At 54.5% G+C, this 21,991-nt stretch overlaps 4 protein-coding genes across 4 annotated transcripts; 3 read left to right on the forward strand and 1 right to left on the reverse strand.

Moving 5' to 3' along the window:
• Nucleotides 1–643: 643 nt before the first annotated feature.
• B0T26DRAFT_654006 (uncharacterized protein) lies at nucleotides 644–3,909 on the forward strand (the record flags this gene model as incomplete). The annotated part of the gene is made up of 4 exons (XM_060438507.1): nucleotides 644–1,632; nucleotides 1,704–1,769; nucleotides 2,241–3,093; nucleotides 3,136–3,909. The coding sequence occupies 4 exons, from the start codon at nucleotides 644–646 to the stop codon at nucleotides 3,907–3,909; spliced, it is 2,682 nt and encodes an 893-aa protein (XP_060292881.1).
• Nucleotides 3,910–5,524: 1,615 nt separating this feature from the next.
• On the reverse strand, nucleotides 5,525–5,933 carry B0T26DRAFT_754759 (uncharacterized protein; the record flags this gene model as incomplete). Its single annotated transcript, XM_060445865.1, has 2 exons — nucleotides 5,525–5,734; nucleotides 5,808–5,933. The coding sequence occupies 2 exons, from the start codon at nucleotides 5,931–5,933 to the stop codon at nucleotides 5,525–5,527; spliced, it is 336 nt and encodes a 111-aa protein (XP_060292882.1).
• A 5,249-nt stretch (nucleotides 5,934–11,182) lies between these two features.
• Nucleotides 11,183–15,691, forward strand: B0T26DRAFT_678972 (uncharacterized protein; the record flags this gene model as incomplete). Its single annotated transcript, XM_060440298.1, has 3 exons — nucleotides 11,183–11,253; nucleotides 11,355–14,714; nucleotides 14,776–15,691. The coding sequence occupies 3 exons, from the start codon at nucleotides 11,183–11,185 to the stop codon at nucleotides 15,689–15,691; spliced, it is 4,347 nt and encodes a 1,448-aa protein (XP_060292883.1).
• Nucleotides 15,692–18,820: 3,129 nt separating this feature from the next.
• On the forward strand, nucleotides 18,821–21,452 carry B0T26DRAFT_412496 (DHS-like NAD/FAD-binding domain-containing protein). Its single transcript, XM_060434873.1, has 2 exons — nucleotides 18,821–19,579; nucleotides 19,775–21,452. Exons 1-2 carry the CDS (start codon nucleotides 19,318–19,320, stop codon nucleotides 21,058–21,060), a joined length of 1,548 nt encoding a protein of 515 aa, XP_060292884.1. The 5' UTR covers nucleotides 18,821–19,317; the 3' UTR covers nucleotides 21,061–21,452.
• The last annotated feature ends 539 nt before the right edge of the window (nucleotides 21,453–21,991 follow it).

The raw sequence follows: 21,991 nt of genomic DNA on the forward strand, positions 1-21,991 counted from the left end.
CGGCTACGTCAACATCACTGTATTTATTTTCTCGAGATGCGCAGCCGCATCCAAGGTCGCGTCAGCACCCAAGGCAGATGAGGTACCTACATAGGCGGGTAAGTAAGTACCTACCTTAGCTAGCAAATACATAGCTGAATGCGAGCAGGAAGACGCTCCGGTTTGTCCCCATGAGGTAACTATCCCGCGTGCTCTTTTCGGCACTTAATTTCTGTCCCTCCGGATTGCGTCTTGTCCTCCTTCTGGCAGCATTACATACAGCATGTAATAGCCTGCACGAAGACTCCGCTTTGACAGTTGTGTATGTACCCCACCCCCGCCATCGGACCATCATCACAACCCAACGGCCAAGGAAAAACGTCAACTGAAACCCAAGATTCAGACTTTTGTAGACTGGTGTTTGGCGCTACAGCACAAGTGCATAACAAGTACATGCCCGTCAGTACATGCAGTACATGACCTCGAGATAATAACGCCATCGAGGCTATCAAATACTGCCGCTGCCTGCACAACCTGGACTGGACTGGACTGCTACCCTGGACTGAAGAAGCGCAACCAGCACGCAACGCTCTCCGACCCAACTCAAGATTTGAAAGCAAAAAGGGAAAGGAAAAACAGGAGAAAAAGGAGAGAAAAAGAGAAGATGCACATTCTCGTTGTCAACGACGACGGGCCGCCGTCGCCGCACTCGTCCCCGTATGTGCACTCGCTGGTGCGCGAGCTTCAGGGGGCCGGGCATGTCGTCTCGGTGTGCCTGCCGCACACGCAGCGCTCGTGGATTGGCAAGGCGCACATGATCGGCCAGACGGTCAAGCCGCTCTACTACCGTCCCCCACAGCCGCCGCTGCCCGCTGCCGGCCTGACTCCGGTCCCGGGTGGTGCTGGTGGCAGCAGCAGTAACAAGAAGAACAGTGGCGATGACGACGGCGACGACGACGAGGGCTCGCACGGCACCACGCACACGCGCCCCAGCACGCGCCCCGGCACCGAGGAGTGGATCCTCGTCGACGGCACGCCGGCCTCGTGCGTGCAGATCGGTCTGTATCACTTCTTCCAGGACCGCGGGCCCGTCGATCTCGTTGTGAGCGGGCCCAACTACGGCCGCAACACAACGGCCGTCTTCGCCCTCAGCAGCGGCACTCTGGGCGGCGCCCTCGAGGCCGCCGTCTGCCGCCGCCGCGCCATCGCCCTGAGCTATGCCTTCTTCACCCGCAACCACGACCCCGTCATCATCGCCGCCGCCAGCCGCCAGAGCCTGCGCGTCATCGAGGCCCTGGCCGCCCAGTGGCCCGCCGACGGCAGCGCCGACCTCTACAGCGTCAACATACCCCTCCTCGAGGGCCTCGAGCAGGGCAAGGTGCTCTACACGGCCATGCTGCAGAACTACTGGGGCCCCGGCAGCTGCTTCACCGAAGTCGACGGCAGCGTCAACGGCGGCAGCGAGGAAGAGGAGCGCATCCGCGAAGGCGAGGGCCTCGACGAGGAGCACGAAAAGGACGAAACGGCCGTGCGCAACGGCTGCCACTCCCACAAGCACTTCAAGTGGTCGCCGCGCTTCACCGACGTGTATCGCAGCGTCGACGAGGCGCCCCCGGGCAACGACGGATGGGCGGTCAAGGAGGGCCATACCAGGTGAGTTGCTGCAGAATAGGGGAACCATCGGATGACCTGGCTAACTTTTCTCTTCTCCCCCTTTTTTTCAGTGTAACACCGCTCAAGGCCAATTTCTGGCACCCCTCAACACACTTACACGGTCAGGAGCTGCAATTGTAAGTCTATCCGAATCAAAACATCACCGTCATCATCACACACCTGGCGCGCCGCGGGCAAGAAGAGAAGAAGAAGCAATGTATCGAAGTGAGCAGCGCGGGATCCGCACACACAGAGAGAAAGAGAGGGCCGACATATGAGTATACGAGAGCATGAGCGTGAGAATGATGATGATGACGATGACGACGACGACGACGACGACGACGACGACGATAGAAGATCAGTGATACTAGAGCAACATCACCAGATAGAGCTCTGGTTACAAGTGCGGAGAGAAGAGGGCCAATTCTAGAAATAGACCAGACAGAATACCTCCTTGCTCTAGAAAGCTGCTTGCTCTCTAGGCATATTTCTTCTTGCATTGCCGTGCCCCCTTTTCTTCGTATTGCAATCGCAAACCCACAGGCCAAAGAAGACATTCTCACCATTCTATGCAACATTTGTAGGACTCCTTCCAATAGTGACAGCAGCGCATCGATATCTGCCCCTATTTCCTCATCTCAAGCCGCAGAGGCCGCCGCACAGAGCAGCGAAGCCGACGCAGTGGCGGCCCTCCCGCACAGAGGAACGGCGGCCTCGTCGCCATCGCCCCAACTCTACGCGCTCGTCGATTACGGCGACGACTACGTGCAGCCGCTGATCCTGTCGGAGCTCTCGGCGCTGCTCGCTCGCACCAAGACGAGCTGGCAGCTACTGAGCCCGCCGTCCCCGTCTCACGGCAGCCCGTCGCTCAACACACTGCTACCGCACCCTGACACGGACCGGGTGGTGCAGATCGGGCAGTACGAGGCGCTCGATTTCGCCTTCGCAGCCGCGCACCCGGCCACGGCGCGGCTCAACAGCTTCGTCATCCGCAAGGCCCTCATCCGCAAGCACTTCCTCTCAGCCACCGTCGACGCCTGGGTCGCCAAGCACCCCGCCTCGGTCCTGCGCACCCACGTCAAGCGCGCCGAGCCTTTTGAAGTTGACTACGCCGAGTTCCTCGACGACGCCCTCGTCGAGGCCTTTGACCTGCGTGCGAGCCTCGAGAGAAATGCCGCACGCCAGCAGGCCACGGGGCGTAGCGGCAGCGTCTCGGATGGGACGGAGGGCGAGAGTGTGGCGGAGCAGCAGCAAGGGGAAGGTGTCGTCACAGACGGCACTGGCGTTGGCCAAGTCGATGACGGCCCCGTGGAGTGGTGGATCCTCAAGCCCAGCATGAGCGACCGCGGACAGGGCATCCGGCTGTTCAGCACCATGGACGAGCTGCAGGGGATTTTCGACGCGTGGGAGGAGGATGCGGGGCTGTCGGACAGCGAGGACGAAGACGACGAAGACGGAGCGGTCACTACTACTACTAACGGCAGCAACAACACCAGTAGCGAGCGAGACTACATCACGACGTCGCACCTACGCCACTTCGTCGCGCAGCCCTACATCGACCCGCCGCTGCTGCTGCCGGAACTCGGCCGCCGCAAGTTCCACGTGCGCGTCTACGTGCTCGTCGTCGGCTGCATGCGCGTTTATGTCTACCGCGACATGCTGGCCCTGTTCGCCGCCAAGCCGTACCAGAGCCCCAACGACCATCTCCTCGGTAGTGGCGAAGGCGACGGCATCGACCTCGACGCCCACCTCACCAATACGTGCCTGCAGGACGAGACTGCCACCGACACAGTCCACCGCTTCTGGGACCTGCCGCTGCCCCACGGCGGCAAGCCCTCTACTACAAGTACTACTACAAGTACTATAGCAACAGACACCAACGAAGTCTCGCTGGAAAACATCTTCGCCCAGATCTGCGCCGTGACAGGCGACGTGTTCGAGGCAGCCGCCCGCGAGATGGTGGTGCACTTCCAGCCGCAGGAGCACGCGTTCGAGGTGTTTGGGCTCGACTTCCTCGTCGACGCCGCAGGCGCCGCCTGGCTGCTCGAGGTCAACGCGTTCCCCGACTTCCGGCAGACGGGCGCCGGGCTGAGCGGCGTGGTCGCGGCGTTCTGGCGCGGGGTGCTGCGGCGGGCTGTGTTGCCTTTTGTTGTTGTTGATGGAACTAATGAGGGAGGGGATGATGATGATGGTGGTGGTGATGAGGACATGATCTTGGTTCGTGACGTCGATCTCGGCCGCCGATGGGGCGGCGGCGGTGGCGGTGGGTCGGCTTAGAAGAATATGTTTTGGTTGTCCGTCCGTCCGGTTACCTACCTTACCTACCCTAGAATTTTGGGAGGGGAAAAGGGGGCTTAGACTTGACCTGGACCCGGCAAGCAAACAGACAGAGACAAACAGAGAAAGAAAGCCGGAGGCCCACCTAGGCACGTACACGTACGTAGTGGAACTCTAGTCATCCCACTGGGCAGCATAGCCACCCCCTCTCTCCCTGTCCCGCCGTCTCATCTACTCGCGTGTGCGTATATTGTGATTTTCCGCTGTCTTGATGCCTTGGCGTATTCGGTGAGCGAGCTAGAAAAAAACAGGTTCTGCACGTCCACGCGAATACGGGGCGAGACTGAGGGGGAAAAAAAGGGGAGGGGGGGGTAGGGGGGCCAAAAACAACGACCATGACAGGCACTTTCTTTCTTGTTATTTGCTAGCTCCAACAGGGAAAGAACTTGGCGACGGCTATGCTCGTGGTCATGGTAATTCACGGGCCAAGAAAGCCGCGGAGTACCTGAATTTCTTGTTTGACAAATATGTGAGATGCAAAATGCAAATTAACAGATGGGCGCACTGTGTTTACCTAAGTTATTTGGCTGCGAACATGGGGAGTGAGAGACACTAATAGATGAGCGAGGCGAGGCTGACAGTTGATTGGCTGAGAAGAGTTACCTTACCTATCTTGTAGTAGTTCAAGATACCGTTCACCAGGTAGGAACTATACGCATCGGAAAAAAGGGGGAAACATGTCAAAACACGTACTTGTATATCCACCATCCACCAGCAAAAGATCCCTCTTGGCGGGTTTCTTTTTTTTATATTTTTTTTCCTCTAGTGGCACTTGCGGAACACGCGGGAATTCACCATGTCTGTTGGAGAGCCCCCGTGACCGTCTTGCAGTGCCCCCCCGGTGTAAGCAGCGACAAATAAGAAATGTCAGCAGCACACCTGTTCTCCCCCGATGCTGCCGAGGTTGAGAAGCAATAGCAAACAGCCTACCTTAGCTAGTAGAGAGATATGTAATTGTGGGCGAGCACAGCCAGTTTCTTTTCTCACGCGGTTAGGAGCCAACTGCAGTGGTGGGCTAGCCAATGATTGTTCAGTTACGCATGCTTGCCTCTAGTCCGCTCCAGATATTGCTCACTGTCTCTGGATGTCCGGCTGCTTTCTTGATGACGAAGAGCGACGGCTTGATGTGTGCATGGAGGCATTCACGTACAGGGGAGAACGGGCCGCCCAACCCGTCCGTGGTGGCAGCCCGGTCCGATGTCGAGGTGAATATCCGTAGCCGCGTTGTCGTCGCCGCTGACACCAGCAACGTCCAGTCGGCTTTGGCAATAAGCTCGTACCATCGGGTGAGGTTCCAGAAGCACGATATTCCAGTAGGCCTGGAACGCGCAGGCCATCCTTCAAACGAACGCAGGCTTCTCGCCGTGAGACAGGCCGGGGGTACACCACTGACGCTGCCGCACCCTGCACGAGTCGCTTATACCTGCCGTCCCATGCTCGTGGCCTCCTGCCGGCCCCTCCCCCGGGACCGGGTGCACGGCAGGCAACAATAAGATGCGAGGGTCGGTAGTCTCTGAGACCAGCATCACCAGCGCATCTATACACTAGACGTCGTCTAGTTTCCACGGTGGCGCAGCCGGGCTACGTACGCGTCGTGAGCGGTTTCTTGGGCCGTGGCCTTGTACAAGCTGCCCAGCGCGCCGTCGGTGGACCGGGTCGGACGACGCGAGGCGAGGTACTGGCCCGTGACCGACAGAGTCACCTCGGCCAGCTCCATTTCCGAGAGCTTGGTATGAGCTCCGGACACGAGATCGCCTTGGATAGCCTGTCGATTCTGGCCAAGTATCGACCAAGAGACATGGGCTGCAGGCACGTCCATGTCCTCGTGGGCTGCCGACCACGAGAATGTGTTGGAAGCCGTCCCGATCAGCGCATAGCCCACTCATGCCTCTCCCGGCTGGAGCGCCGAGAGCGCCCGACAAGACATGAGCCAAGAGGGCCAGCACGGCTTCGTCTTTGGCCATTGGCTCGTCGGGCGTGACGAGACACGGTGAGTCTTGTAACGGCGAGAAGCCAAGGTGCGGGCCAAGATGCAGGGCTGGCCATCGAGCCAAGAAAAGAAAAGAGTCCAAAATCAAGCTGTGCGTATGCAAGCGGCAAAAGACGTCGCAGTCACGGTTTGGTCCGGACTTGACTTGGCTGGAGAATTCCCATGGGCCAAGACACTGCTAGAAACTCGGATCGGGTACATACTCATATTGTACGTACTCCTCGCCGTCCCGCCGGCGCCACTGCTCCGAGAGAATGCCACGACCTATGTTTTGTTTCGGATCTGATAACGACGATGCTATTCCCGCGGGCTCTATACCTACCTTGTCCATGTTATAAGCTTAGTAGCTCTCGAGTACCGAAACAAGTGTTTTGACTTGCTCGGCAGGAGCCGTCCCAAACTGTGTGCGTGATTGTGTGTGGTTCGGTTCGGATGCCGGAACACTTGTTGATCCAATGGGAATGCATCAGCGAGCCTAACATACAAGCAACACCCGACTTTAGTGTAGTGTAGGATTTTACCTCGTCCACCACCGTCTCTTCGGCAGATATTGTAATCCCCCCTGAAAGAGTGAGTCGGCGGCTTTTTCTGTCTGTCGACGACAGAGTTAGCGCAGCTCTTAGTTTCCTCGGCCTAATAAAAAAAAGGAGAGACACAAGAAAAATGTGAGATCGGGACAATTTGACTGAGAGCGGAAGGAAATTCCCCTCTTGTCCAACACAAATCCATCATCCTCGTCACCCCCCGCCCCTCACTTACCTGGCCTTACACAAACAAACCAAGACTTTTATCGCCGAGTTGCCCAGCGTTGCCGAGCCTGTGCCCAGCGAAGCCAAGAGCGTGTTGCACAGCGAGTTAAAACCCGCGCCAAGCAAAACACAGCCTCAATCTGCTCTCCTCTTTCATATTCCACCTTCTCTTTCGCCCTAGATTGCAACTTGGATGAGGGGTTGGAGCGGTTGAGCGGTTGAGGGGCTCTTGCGAAATCAGCGAGTGGGTCAAATCAATTGTCCGTCGATCCTCGTCCAAGACAGAGATGGTGGTTATTGCTGTAGTTGCCATAACGCCACTCATATTTAAGAGGCCTCTTTTTTAATTGCGATCAGTGATCCGAACACAGCCAGATCAAGTCCGCAGGTATCGCAATAAACAGCGAGCGTGGCTCTAAATATAAATTTATTGAGACTTTGCAATTTTGTAAGAGCACATACTGACCGTAACCGCCGCCAACAACCCTCCATTTGGGCTTCTCTGCGAAAGAACGGTTGACTTCCAGCTGTCTTTTCTGTTTGGACCCCGAGCCGCCCAATCGAGTAAACCCTTGCACCGGCGTGCAAACCCTTGCACCGGCGTGCATGCCAGCAGAAAAGAGGCTAGCTCCTTCCCGTCCAAGCGGGAACGTAACCTACAGTTCCCAAGTAGTGTAAGTATTACCGAGGGCTCGCCCCGATAAACGACAGTCCACACTCACTGCATGTGCAACCTGCCTGTTGAAGGAGCTCTGAAAAGCCCCGATTAGGAACCTGCAAATTCGACCGCACCACAAGACGAGGCTGTGAGCCAAATAGGCCAAAAGGCCAAGACGAGACAGAGGCGGCGCACCGCGTATTCTTCCAAATTCTAGAACAAACCGTTGTGTGTGTATAACAGCCCTAGGCCGTTTCCAGCCGGTTTCCCCATTAGACCTCTAACAAACTATAATACGCATGCGCTGCAATAGTAAAAGCGTGTTTCCTGTCGCTTGGCATTGGGCTTGTGGTGGTGGTAGTGATGGTCGTGGGGGCCGCATTGGGCAGATTTTCAAAGTACTCCGTTGGGAAAACCGTTTCGGAGGTGTGGTGCGGCCGGATCGGCGGCGCCAGCTCGGGGCGGGGCATTGCCGTCAGGCTTCTTTTAGCAGACAAAGCCCTTGGCTCAGACACACAAGAGAATTAGGTGGCTTCACGTCGACATGATGGATGAGTGATGAGACCGCTTCATGTCGACCGTGAAAAAAGTATGAGCTGCGCCGCGCTGTGCAGTGCTGCGCTACGTGCGAAACTTGGGTCGGAGCGGTGACAAGAGCAAAAGGCACGGCCTCCCTCTTGGCTCTTTTGACACGCACCAAAACAGTCTGCCACTCGCTCAATTGACACATATCGCTCAATACTTGTTATCAAAACAAGGCCGAATAAAAAAGTTTAGTGTCTAACCACTGCCCTACCCCACCCAAGCTGTCCGTAGCTGCAGTACCGTCAAGATTGACGTGGGCGCATCGTTGTGTTGTTTGAGGACATACTGACTTTTGCTGTTGTGGCTTATACCGACGCTGTGGTGAATGGTGAATGGAAAACCGTAGCATCATCGTGCATATTAGCGGGCGGGATGACGGTGGTGGAGATTTCGTCGAGAGCTTACCCCACGAGATATTGCCTCAGCATCATCACTGAACATATAGAATGGTTCCCGGTGCTAGAGCCAAGCCGTCTCGATATCGAGTCAGCGAAGTCCATGCCGTGTATAGTCTATCTCGAGAATGCTTTTCGGGAGTTCCGTGAAAACACCGATATGAGCCCTAATTAAGCTTGGCCACTGGTCGGCGTTGGCGCTGAGCTGCTGTACTCCGTGCGTGCACGTTAAACACCAAGACGGTTCGGTAGCTACTACATGTAGCAGGTTGCAGCCTGACATCGAGGGCAGCTTTCCCCACCAGACCGCGAGATCAGTCCTAGGGATAATGGACAAATTATTCTTGGGGAGAAAGGCGGCAGCATCCCAAGAATGCCAAGACCGACGACATCAAGCAAACGGCACCCCCTCCTGCTTTGTTGATGCATCGGCCAAGAGTTGCTCGACGTCAGTTTTGCCTAGTTTGGGCATTCGAGGGCGTCGGCGGCAAAACCAAGGTTCTGAGACACCAAGGGAGGCAGCTGCGCCCCGGATAAACTCGCAATCTGATGTTTGAACCCACCGTCCGGTCGGGTACTATCTCGTGAGTCTCGAGTCAAGGGACCGTCCGTATCATGCCATTTCCGGTTGACGCAATCGCAACCTCGAAATGCAAGAAAGGGAGGAGGCTGGCGCTGCCGGTGCGAGGTATTGTATGTAGGAGGCGAAAACACCAAGAACACCAAGAACAGCACTGCCTTCACCGACTGCAACAGAGTTTGTGGACCGTGACACTTCGATGCGTCCAAAGAAATTGAATGTGATCTGCTGGAATATCGCTGAGATTCGGCAATTTCTGCGTTTGTGGAGTCTCAGGTGTTCGGCAACTTTTACCTCAACTCGGAAAGACGTTTCCAACGTGGCAGTCACCTGGACTAAAACGCAGCGTGGGATATACCAATAGGATGGATGCAGGACGTTGACACTTCAGCGGTCCAAGGGTTAGGTTGTCTGATAAAGCTCTCTCGGATGTCTTGCATTGGGCATCTGGTACCCAATTGAAGTCTCGTGGGCATATCTAAGTCACATGTACTGCAACCTATCAAGAGGTTTCGGCCCCTGAACTGTCGTTCGCCTCACCGCGGACGAGAAACCTGGAAAGTATTAGCGCGAAGCCCAAGCCCCCACGGCGCTCTGACATGTTAAGAGAATTCTAAGCTTCGGCTGGTTGCGATGTTTTAAAGCTTAAAGACAAGACAAAAAAAAGGGGGGGGAGGGTAACGTGAAAAATAATAAAGAACCCTCTGGACATCTGGGCCTCGAAAAGATATCTATCCGTCACGCACGGAACGCCGTGCGGCACGACTGTTCAGACGCCAGACGCTCTGTAATTAGGCGGCACAGCAAATAGACAAGACAGGGGTTTGGTGTGGAGGATCAATTGGCTAAAAGGATACCCTCGGTAGGTAGCCGTAAGGTACATGTATCTTACCTTATGGAGTACCTCCTCCAAGGGTTTGACTTGGCTGTATCCGTAGACGACCATACATTTGTGACTCTTGATGGTATGCCAGAAGGTGTCGGTGACACTACAACTACCTACGTCGCACTAGAGCATGATTGGTGATTCGGAGCTCAGTCTGTTGCAGACCTATGGACTAGCAAGCTGGCAGCAGCGTTACAAAACAACAAAACCAATTCCATCTATATTATCCTCAACTGGCGGAAAAAATTACCTACCTAGATATCTATGTATGAATACAAGTTCAAAATATCTGCCTCGCTTTACCTCCATTAACGCAATTAAGCCCTTGCGACGGCGCAAAGAAGACATGCGGGAAAATTGCATGCCCGTGCTAGTCCGACATGGGGAGCCCCTAACAATTGATCTGATTCGCTTGGCGCTGCACAGCCTCTCTTGGCAATACCCGCTGAGGCCAATCCAAGAAAACAAACCTTGGGATACGTCTTTGATGAATGGCGCCTGCTCCTGGTTTTCGCACCGAGGCCTTTTCGATTTTCGTTTCTGAAGTCGCTGCCATTTGGGAACTGGAGAGGTTCTTCGTTCTTAACTAATTAGCTTCCTTCCTTGGGCAGAAGCCCGTCCTCGGCGCGCTGTCCAAAGTCCTATAGAAGTTACTTAACGATTCCATCCATCCTCCTGGTTCCTCCTCACTCCTTATACCACCTCAAGTACCTATCGCCGCACCTGCACATAACAGTACGCGGCCGCCCACAATCGAACCTGGGAGCCCTCTCATACTCCTTCTCCCTGTTGACTGTATCTGCTGCAGTTCCGTAGGCAGATATTTTTTTATTACTTCGTTTCTTGCGGAGTCTTTTGCACGCTCTCCTTTTGGAACAGCCCCTCTGCAGCCGCCTGGACTTGCGGAGCTGCCCTGGAAACCGTCAACCGCGGCGTGCAGCAGAACAAGAACATCACAGCACCCAACAGCTCCCTCCAACCTACCTACACCTACCTATCCAACTGCCTCACCCATTGACAGGAGAGGCATTGTTAATACCGAATTGCAACCCAGGCAATCCCATGGGCCTCCTTGGCTGACTTTTCTACTCTCGCCCCATTTGTGGCTTGGACCGAGATCAGGTTCGGAGCTGACGACTTAGTGCGCGTACTCCGTATGCTGCGCCTGCTTTTTGCGACCCTCTGCCAAGACCCGTCCGCCGCTGCGTGACAACAGCCTTGCCGCCTCCACGCCCAGACCTGTCCTTTGGAATAATACCTGCCTCCTTATCTAAATCCACCGGGCCCAGACGGAGACAGCCTTGTTGCCCCGTGGGCTGTGTTAACGTCGTCGCCTCTGACCCATACGCCACCTCCATTCCTCAGCTACCATGGCAAGCCCTCCCAGCCAGGATCAGGATGGCCGGAACGAGGACCCTCCGCCTACCCGGAGACCCAGAGCGTATGTCTACCTGCCTCCCTCCTGTCAGACCAGACTTGGAATATCCAACCCCGACTGTTTCGGTGCCTCGTACTTGACTGACACTCGCACTCATTTCGCAGTCCTACCATCACCATCGACACTACGGCCGTGAGTCCAACCAGCGTGCCGCCGCCAGATGCTGACGTTGGCCTGAGACCCATCTCCAACTCGCCGATATCTCCCACCGACGACACTATTAGTGCCGCGGATCCAGGCCCAAGCACACACCATCGGACATCGTCCGGCCACAGAGCAGAGATGCAACCCTCGAGATCCTTTGACAGCAGGGACAGCCGGCCAACAAGTCCACACAATGTGTCAAATCCCTTCTCATCACGCGGCAACGACCGCACTCAGGGATTTCTAGCCGTCCCCAACACAAGGCCACGACAAGACTCGGTCACGACAGATGACTCGCGCTCTGTCACATCCTCTCAGGGCGACACAGTCTTCGGTGCGCTATCGACGCAGGGAGAAAAGGGTGGCCAGTCAATTATCAGCGGCTCTTCTGACAACCAGCGCATCATGAACAACGAAAACGCGCTCAAGCCTGATGTTGGCCGGGAGGACGATTTCAAAGTCGACAACAACCCGTTTGCCTTTAGCCCAGGAATGTTGAACAAGATGTTCGATCCAAAGAGCTTGGACGCCTTTTGGAAACTTGGCGGGCTGGGGGGTTTGGAAAAGGGACTGCGCACCGATCGGAAGACGGGCCTGAGCGTTGATGAGATGGCTCTTCCTGGCCAGGTCTCCTTTCAAGAGGCAACTGCTCGGGCGCTCGGCAAGGCTGTGACCGAGGGTGTTGAGCCTATTGCCCAGTCTCTGGCCCGCACCGGGAGCCAAGCTTCGCAGCCACGGACACCTTCGGAGCACGAGCTATTTTCGTCAAGAAAACGCGTCTTCAAGGACAACAGACTCCCGGAAAAGAAGGGCAAGAGCTTGTTGCAGTTGATGTGGATCACATACAACGACAAGATATTGATCTTGCTTTCCGTTGCTGCCGTCGTTTCGCTCGCCGTTGGACTCTACCAATTCTTCGGCACACAACACAGCGAAACAAATCCCGGAGTCGAGTGGGTCGAGGGCGTGGCCATTATTGTGGCCATTGTGATTGTAGTTGTTGTCGGCTCTGTCAATGACTACCAAAAGGAACGCCAATTTGCCAAGCTCAACAAGAAGAAGGCGGACCGCATAATCAGGGCCGTCCGATCTGGAAAGACGATAGAAATGTCGGTTTACGATCTCCTGGTCGGGGATGTCGTGCATCTCGAGCCTGGCGACTTGATTCCAGTGGACGGCGTGCTGATCGAGGGCTTTAATGTGAAATGCGACGAATCCCAGGCCACTGGTGAGTCTGACATCATCCGCAAGAGGCCCGCCGACGAGGTTTACGCAGCCATCGAAAACAACGAGGATCTCCGGAAAATGGACCCCTTTATTCAGTCCGGCGCCCGTGTCATGGAGGGTGTTGGCACTTTCATGGTCACCTCGACTGGCGTCTTCTCAAGCTATGGCAAGACGTTGATGGCTCTCAATGAAGACCCCGAGATCACACCTCTCCAGTCCAAGCTCAATGTTATCGCTGAATACATTGCCAAGCTCGGAGGTGCCGCCGCGCTGCTGCTATTTATCGTTCTGTTCATCAAATTCCTTGTTCATCTCCCCAAGTCGAACGAGTCGCCTGCAGAAAAGGGTCAACAGTTTATCACCATCTTCATCGTTGTCGTCACCATTATCGTCGTGGCTGTGCCTGAGGGTCTCCCTCTAGCCGTTACTCTTGCATTGGCATTTGCGACAACGCGCATGTTGAAAGACAACAACTTGGTTCGGCACTTGAAAGCCTGTGAAGTCATGGGCAACGCAACAACCATTTGCTCTGACAAGACGGGCACCTTGACCCAGAACAAGATGCAGGTTGTGGCTGGAACTGTCGGCACAAGCCACAGGTTCGGCTCGGCCACTGCAACTGGGGAGCAGAGCCCCGAAGGCCCGGCAGAAAAGGGCGTTGGAATACAAGAGCTCGCGGCCAGTCTTAACCCGGAGGTCAAGGACCTACTTCTGAAATCCATCGCACTCAACTCTACCGCATTCGAAGGCGATGTTGACGGGGTCAACACCTTCATTGGGTCCAAAACCGAAACTGCTCTTCTTATCCTCGCCAAAGAGCATCTGGCCATGGGCCCGGTCGGCGAATTGCGAGCCAACGCCAAGGTGCTTCACCTCATTCCTTTCGACTCGGGACGCAAGTGCATGGGTATAGTTGTTCAACTTGAGAATGGCAAGGCCCGACTCTACGTCAAGGGAGCCTCGGAGATCGTTCTCGAGAAGTGCACGCAGGTCCTCCGCGATCCTTCCTCTGGCCTGACCTCTGCACCATTCACCGACGACAATCGCGAAACCATTACCCGGCTCATTGAGACATATGCGCGGGCCTCGCTCCGGACGATTGGCATCACCTATCGCGATTTTGACAAGTGGCCGCCAAGAGCTGTCCGTCGAGGTGATGGCGAGAAGGATGATATTGTGTTTGAGGATATTTGCAGAAACATGGTCTTCGTCGGCATGGTTGGCATCAAGGACCCGCTGCGTCCTGGAGTCCTCGAGGCGGTTAGAGACTGCCAGCGGGCCGGTGTCGTTGTGCGCATGGTCACCGGAGACAACAAGCTGACGGCCGAGGCGATCGCTCACGACTGCGGCATTCTCCAGCCCAACAGTGTGATCCTCGAGGGACCCGTATTCCGAAACATGACCAGGGCTCAGCAAGACGAAATCATCCCGCGACTTCACGTGTTGGCACGGTCCAGCCCCGATGACAAACGCATCTTGGTAAAGCGTTTGAAAGAAAAGGGCGAAACGGTTGCCGTCACGGGAGATGGCACCAACGATGCTCCCGCCTTGAAGATGGCTGATATTGGTTTCTCAATGGGCATAGCCGGCACAGAGGTGGCCAAAGAAGCATCAGCGATCATCCTCATGGACGACAACTTCGCCTCAATCGTGAAGGCGCTCAAGTGGGGACGTGCAGTCAACGACGCTGTCAAGCGTTTCCTCCAATTCCAGCTCACCGTCAATATCACAGCCGTCATCCTGACCTTCGTGTCAGCCGTGTCCAACGACAATGAAGAATCCGTCCTGACGGCTGTCCAACTTCTGTGGGTCAACCTCATCATGGACACGCTCGCAGCATTGGCTTTGGCGACGGACCCTCCTCAGGCAAGCGTGCTTGACCGCAAGCCGGAGCGTAAGGGTTCCTCAATCATCACCACCACCATGTGGAAGATGATTATCGGCCAAGCGATCTACCAACTCCTGATTACGTTCCTGTTGTATTTTGGCTCCGTGGAAATCCTCCCGGTCTACGACCCTTCGATTACGCGCGAAGATGTAAACACACTGGTTTTCAACACCTTTGTCTGGATGCAAATCTTCAACCAGTGGAAGTAAGAACTCGGCCATTAATATCCCCCCCTGCCTAGTTTCTCGTTACTAATGCACTTGTAGCAACCGGCGGCTTGACAACCACTTCAACATTTTTGAAGGCTTGACCAAGAACCCGTTTTTTATTGCCATCTCCTCCATTATGTGTGGCGGCCAGGTTCTCATCATCATGGTTGGCGGAGCAGCCTTCAGGATTTCTCCAAACAAGCAGTCTCCGGCGATGTGGGCATATGCCATCATCCTCGGTCTTCTCTCGATACCGGTTGGGATCATCGTCCGTCTCATTCCCGATGCGTTGCTTGAGCGACTCATTCCGGACTATCTCAAGCGGAGCAGCCGCAGCGATGTTCCTGGCCTGGCGATTTCAGATGACCAAGAGCGCTATACTTATTACCCAACGGCTTTAGTTGACGTTAGGCAGGAGTTGGCCTTTATCAAACGGATCAAGGGGGGTCGCCTCAACAACCTCAAGTTCCGTATGCAAGATGTTCTGTTGCCCAAGAAGAGCCCCTCGCACAGCCGAGAGCACTCTCGGGCAAACTCGATTCACGGCGGCTTGCCGCCTTCGACTCCGACTCGCGAAGACAGCTTCGGCAGTCATTCTCCGGCGCCAACCCCGGACTCGAGACGGCGCAGCAGGAGCATGCGCTCGAGATCAAACAGCGGTCTCGGCGCGGCTACTGTGATGACGGGCATCGTGGCCGGCAGTATTGCTGCTGGGTGGTCGCCGATTGATCGACGCGGCGAGCCTGATTTTGGGCAGTTCCCTAGACCGTCACCGACTGGCCCAAGCTCGCAGGGCTCGCAGTCCGAGTCGCAACCGTCGCAACAAACCGTCAGCCAGTCATCTGCCTTCAGCGAGCAAGAGTTGACAGAGGAGCCTGAGGATTTGTCGGAGCCGGGCCTAAGTCGCAGCCTCGACGTCCCTGTCCACGGCGTTCCCAAAGCGTCCTCATCAGAGCGCAAATCAACAGTCTGAGACAAAGAGGTGTTGTCGGCTAGATAAGAAGAGACAAGATGATGTCGACCTGGTCCCTCTAGGTGTCTTTAATCGTTATAATTGAGGGGTTTACGAGAGCGGTAAGGTTACACTGTACCGTATGCCATTATCCGCCTTTTTATTCAGGGGTGATGGGACAGGTCGGCCATTCACCATCTGTATTTTTCTTTGTATACTATTGTACAAACTGGTATGAGAGTCTTCTTGCCAGTCTGGGATTTCTTAACATCAAGGCAGCGTCCGGAGTTGGTGGCATCTTGCTTGCATTTGGGGCGGTTCACGGCTTGCGGCATCAAGCCGATAGACATTGCGTTGGTACGCACTCCACCAAAAAGTTTTTATGTAATTTTCATTTCTTGGTATCATGGTCGCAGAGAGACGGAGCTGCGAAGCATATAGCGGGACGGAGCATGTACATATAATGGATAACCAGGAGAAGATCTTTCCCGAGACCTTTTCTAATTGTCAACTTAGCATACCTAGTACCGAGCTGTGATGGTGTGGATGCTAGACCGGCCTACATTAGCTTTCTGGCTAGCATAGCTATGGCCATAGCCATAGCTATTCGGCAATGCTGGCATGCCGAGCTGCAACAGTGGCTGTGTGATGGCCGGGGATCGACAATTCACCTGAGCAATCCCGCCGCCAACTGGCAAAATTACCCACATTTGAATAGCAAAGTCGTGTCGTGCAAAGAAAAGCGGCGAGGCGAGGGTTTATTAGGGAGTACGTGTCTGGTCTGGTCTGGTCTGAGCGACTCGTGCATGAATGAATCGGCGCATTTCTAGATCCCATCTGGCGAGAAGTAGCACCTCATAATAATTAATCCATAGATACGGAGTATCTTTGACCGGAAACAAGACACCAAACAAGAACCCCCCAATAATTGGAATGATAATGTTGTCAAGGTGTCCGACGGCTGTGTCTGCAAGACTTGTGTGAGTTTGTCGAGATCAGTGTCGCAGCTTTGCGTCGCCCCACTTTCCTTCCCAACTACCTTTTCCAGGAACGGAGTTTCCAACGCCCTTACGGAGTATCAGCCATACATATTCTAGCCCCCTTCCTTCTCTCCTAGATATGTTGGGATTATGTGTCTGTCTGTCCGGCCTAGGTATTCCTTCCTTCCTATTTATTTATAACCCCCGCGGTTTTGAGGGGGGGTGGGCGGGCCGGAATTGGGCCATTCATTCTATTTCCGCCGCTCGCCTTCCTGCTCTCAATCCCATCCAGCAAATCCAGACTTGGCACCAACAAGGTTGAAAGGCCCGCCTCACCTACCTTAGTTGAGGGGCGAAGATGGTACTTTACTTATTTGGCACTAGATGCGGATTTTCGTCAGTGGTAATCTTGCTGGTGCTGCTGCTGTTGATGATAAGAGGAGGGGTTGCTAAGATATCCCTGAAAGCCTGTCTGTCCCTGTGAAACTTTATTGCGAAAACATGGCATCATGAGTCTATCACTACTACCTTAGGTTGCCTCTCTCGCTGACTGGCTGTTTCTGGTTGCTGGGATGGAAACCACTGGTCATATGATCATTGTCATTTAGAGGAGATAAAAGACGTTATTCGGATGGCGGTAGGCAGAAGAGAGAACAATCTAGTTCTAAAAAGACCTCGGAGGTCTCAACAGCCAATGTCAAGTATCCGTACCCTTGTGTGTACGAAGATCCTTGGCAAGTAAGGTAACCATCAAATCGGCCGCGAGCAGCAACAGTAGTTCTCTTCTGGTCGTGTAATTCTTTTAAAATGTCATAAATCACATTATCATTCACCGCCACAAATTCTGGTCTGCCTCTCCGAGTTTGTGTGCCTTCCGGTTTTGCATCTCCCTCGCTCTTGCGTTGCCCACCAACAGTCAGCAAGGAACTCAAGGGAGGTACATACATATACCGACTGTCCATTCTGGTAGACTTAGTACACGTGTTGCCGAATCGCACCCCCTTGTTTCTTCATTTTAGATAATCGCTTCGCAGATCGCATTCTTTTGTGAACCTCTCCAAACCAAACCGACCCGCCAAGAGCAGAAAGCCGATCACGTCGCTCGCCCCGCCTACAGAATATTATTAAGGTAGCCGTTGTCGTGACAGAAACAGACAGGCAGACATATCTGTGGACAGAATAATTAAAAGGTAGCATTTTGGCCGCACACGGGGGTTTATAAGACAGCGTAGTTTGGCATCCCAAGTCCGCCGAGTTTAATGATCCCCTGCAGGTTCGAGTCCAATCCCAATTCCACAATCCAACTACGTCCTCGCTATCTCCCAAAGTAGTTCAAGGTTACCGCGGACGAAACCCACGGCACCTCACCTAGTAGTAATTCCTCGCTTTGCGTAGTTTTGAAGTGCCCGAATCGTCCCCTGGAGCGTCGGCCCTTTCCCCCCTCCTAGGCTCTAGAATCTGGCCCTGGGGGTTCCGTCAGTTCCGCTCGCTCGCTCGCTCGCTCTCTAGCTCTTAGTGGACCCGCTTCTCGCGCTTTCCTTGCAGAAACTCTCACACACTCTTGTTCTCCTTCGGCCTTCACTTCACCATCTCCTTTTTCACCCTTTCTACCACCGACAAAAACCCCCCCCCCCCCAAAACCCGAGCCACTCTTGAAACACGTCGGGCCCATCAGCCAGCAGCCCTGCAACTCGGCACTCGATACTCGACATTTTGCTCAACATGCATCTTTAGGGATCCGCTGTGCTGTTGACCATCTCCATTGTTGCTGTCGCCGCCGCCGTGTTCTTTTGCCTCCCAGATAGCTTATTATTATTATCATTACCTATTGCTTTGCGTAGGACGGATACTCAGGAACCAACCAACGACAAATCAACACGGCCCGACCAACTGTTTCCATTTCCTTTTCAACAAGCACCACAAACACAGGCGAACGAACACAAGCCAAGCCAAGCAGTCTGTCTATCTGTCTCGATCCATCTCTCGGTTTCCTCTCGCCGCGCTCAGCTCGGCTCAGCTCACCAGCTTTCCTTTCTGCTGGCCGAATCGATTTGCTTCGCTTTGCTTTGCTGCTGCCTCACAACCCGAGTCTAGTCTGTTTAGCTAGCTTGTGTATGTCTCACCCGCCCATGCGCGCCGCCTGTTAACAGTTGTCCCAACTTTGCTTTTTGACTTACGGAATTTCCTGTCTCTCTCTCTTCACGTTTCCCGCTTCTTCTTTTTTTGTCTCTCTCTGTCCAACAACCACAGAGTTTCCTTTTTCGCCATTTCCCTCCCCACGCGCGGGCTTACTCCGTCGTGCAAACCCTTGGTTTACTTGCCACCTTTTCGGAACTCATTCGCCAAGACCCACGCCTTCTCTCTTGCTCCTTTTCTTCAGTAACCTTGAGTCGGCTGTTTTCACCCTCGCCATTTCCCTTCCTTCCTAAATTCATTTTCACAACTACACACACGAGGAAGAAGGCAGATTTTTTTTTAGTGCAACCAATTTGCGTCACCAACTTTGCACTTCTTTTCCCTTCGCCTTCTTGCTTTAACTACTGCCTACCTGGTTGGCTTTCTTATTTGCTTTCTCTTTCCCTTGATTGCGTCAACTGTCGCGCCTCTCAATTCCTGCAGACGGCCGATAGATAAATAAACAAGGCAAATAGAGAAAGATAAGAAAGGATGGACTCTAAAAGTCGCGCCTCTAGCAAGAGCCGCGCCCCTGCTGCCACAACCACCAGGAAGCCCAGTACACGAGTCAAGGCCGTCGTCGACTATGACGAGAAGCGCCACTTGCCGGAGCTCGCCGACGAGGTACCGCGCGCCGCTGTGAATGGCCTCACGGAACTCGAGGAGCGCGTTAGGGACCTCAACGAGTCTTGGGAAACCGAGTCCCTTTTCGAGGATGCGCTCGAGGATCTAACCGAGGACAAGTTTTTTGACGGCATGTAAATTTCTTTTTTAGTTATTATTGTTGTTATTGATGTTGCTCCTGTCTTATCTTGCGTTGCATTTCGTTCCAATCGGTCTTTAGCCCTGCATACTTCCTCATGAGCGTGTTGGTGTAGGAGGAGACATACATATACCCCACCGTGTTTCTTGAGCCGAGCCTGAGTCCTGAGCTGACCTGATTTTGAAGGTCCCGAAGCCTGCACGCCCGACGAGGCCGTCCACTTTCGCCAGTTACTGCGAACTGTCGGCCCCGAGGTGTTTTGTAAGAGAACCGTGGACGCTGGAGTCGTCACAGCTAAGAAGCTTCTCACCGCGTTCGGCATCCGCCCGCCCGCCTTTCTTGAAGGCGCCGAGGATGATGCCTATTTCAGTCTGCTTAGCCTGGCTCTGAGCCGCGAGCTGTCCAAGCGGGCCAAGTTGTCAAAGTACAACTCGGTTGACGATGCCGTCAACCTCATCAAGAGGTCGCGCAACATCATCGTCCTGACGGGCGCCGGCATCTCCACCTCGCTGGGTATCCCAGACTTTAGATCCAAGGGCACAGGTCTCTACTCCAAACTGGAACACCTCGGCCTCAACGACCCACAGGAGGTCTTCGACATATCCGTCTTCAGGAGCGACCCCACCATTTTCTACACCGTGGCGCGCGACATCCTGCCCAGCACGTCGCGCTTCTCGCCGACTCACGCCTTCATTGCCATGCTGCAAGAGAAGGGCAAGCTGCTGACGAACTACTCGCAAAATATCGACAATCTCGAGGCGAAGGCTGGAATCAGGCCCGAAAAGCTGGTACAGTGCCACGGCTCCTTTGCGACTGCCTCGTGCTTCAAGTGCGGCTACAAGGTCGACGGCGACTCGCTCTTTCCCGAGATCAAGGCCGGTAAGATCCCGCGGTGCCGCAAGTGTGCCCAGGGCAGCCGCACCACAAACAATAGCCGCAAGCGCAAGCTCAACCGCGACGGCACTGAGAAGAAAGTGCGCCGCAAGCCCGGCGACTACGACAGCAACTCGGACTCTGAGTTTGACCTGCCCACGAGCTCGTGCGGCGTCATGAAGCCCGACATCACCTTCTTTGGGGAGCCCCTGCCCGACGAGTTCTCTAAGCGTCTCACCGAGCACGACCGCGACCTCGTCGACCTTGTCATTGTCATCGGCACCAGCCTTAAGGTAGCTCCCGTCTCCGAGGTCGTCCCCTTCCTCCCTTCAAACATCCCCCAAATATACATCAGCCGCACCCCCGTCTCACACGTCAACTTCGACATCGACCTCCTCGGCGACTGCGATATCGTCGTCTCTGAGCTCTGCCGCCGCGCCGGCTGGGACCTCAAGCACGAGATGATCCCCGAAGGCCAGGTCATCAGCACCACCCTCGCCGACGGCTATCCCAGCCGCCACATTTTTGCTCAAGTCAAGCCAGACCCCGACTCTGAGTCGATCAAGGTGGAGGCCCCCGCTGAGACTGCCGACGAGTGATGCTGAATTGATCTTGCGTTTTCTTCTTTCACTTTTGTATCTTGCGAGTTTTAGGAAGGGTGGCAGTTTCCCCCCCCTTCTCCGTCTCTCAATCCGTCAACGTGCATGATACCCGGGATTTTATTTTCAACTTCAGCTTTTTTGTTTTTGTTGGCGAGGTGCAGAGCCACACACAACATACACCCGACGGAGGGGCGGCTGCTCGGCTCTTGTGTCTGCAACCCGCCCTTGAAATCTCTCTGTGGCTTCAGTGTCTTTCCTGTCACCTCTTTGCGTGAGCGATCCGGCTCGAGTCGCTTGGAAAGCTGGCTGTTGTTTTAAATAGGGGGGAGACTCGGCATGCTGTAGAGTGAAGCGCGGCGCTTACAAACTTTGACGTTCTTGTCATGACAACGACTCAACCAACGCAGCTTGTATGTATGGTCGGATAGATGGATATCCAGACGCACGATAGAGGAGATGTGCGCTGAACTGGCTGCTGCTTTCAGAGAATGGGGGCCTAGTCGGGTCACGACCTTTTTTTTTTCTTCCCCTTCGTCAGATAGCGGGTTGTGTGCAAAATTCAGGGACAAAAATGCCGTGGCATGCCGTGGCAAGTCAGTCAGTCAGTCTTCTTGTATGTTACGGGTGGTAGCAGAGACTGCTTACCATGAAGTCAGGTGGATATAATGAGAGGGCGTAGCAGGGATTTCTTGTTTCTTCCCCGGGGGATAGAAAACGGTGGAATTTACGGATAGCGTGAGGCAATATAGACGGGAATATAATCTTGACTTTTTTCCTTACATGCTTTTTGCGTTGGACTGCCTGGTTTTTGTTTTGCTTTTGGGTTATAATCCCTTCTTCCAAACCAAGATGATGCCATTGCCGTTGCCGTTGCTGTGGCGGTTGCGAATGATACAACTTGGAACGACGAGAATCAACCCCTACCAAG

Source organism: Lasiosphaeria miniovina (genome assembly GCF_030549165.1).
Source record: "Lasiosphaeria miniovina strain SMH2392-1A chromosome Unknown B0T26scaffold_6, whole genome shotgun sequence".
Lineage (NCBI taxonomy): Eukaryota > Fungi > Ascomycota > Sordariomycetes > Sordariales > Lasiosphaeriaceae > Lasiosphaeria > Lasiosphaeria miniovina.

What these genes read in the sequence shown, in the direction of transcription:
- B0T26DRAFT_412496 (XM_060434873.1), top strand. Translation starts at nt 19,318, where the DNA reads ATGGACTCTAAAAGTCGCGCCTCTAGCAAGAGCCGCGCCCCTGCTGCC. An exon ending in CGAGGACAAGTTTTTTGACG is followed by an intron (nt 19,580 to 19,774) that starts GCATGTAAATTT and finishes CTGATTTTGAAG; the next exon opens with GTCCCGAAGCCTGCACGCCC.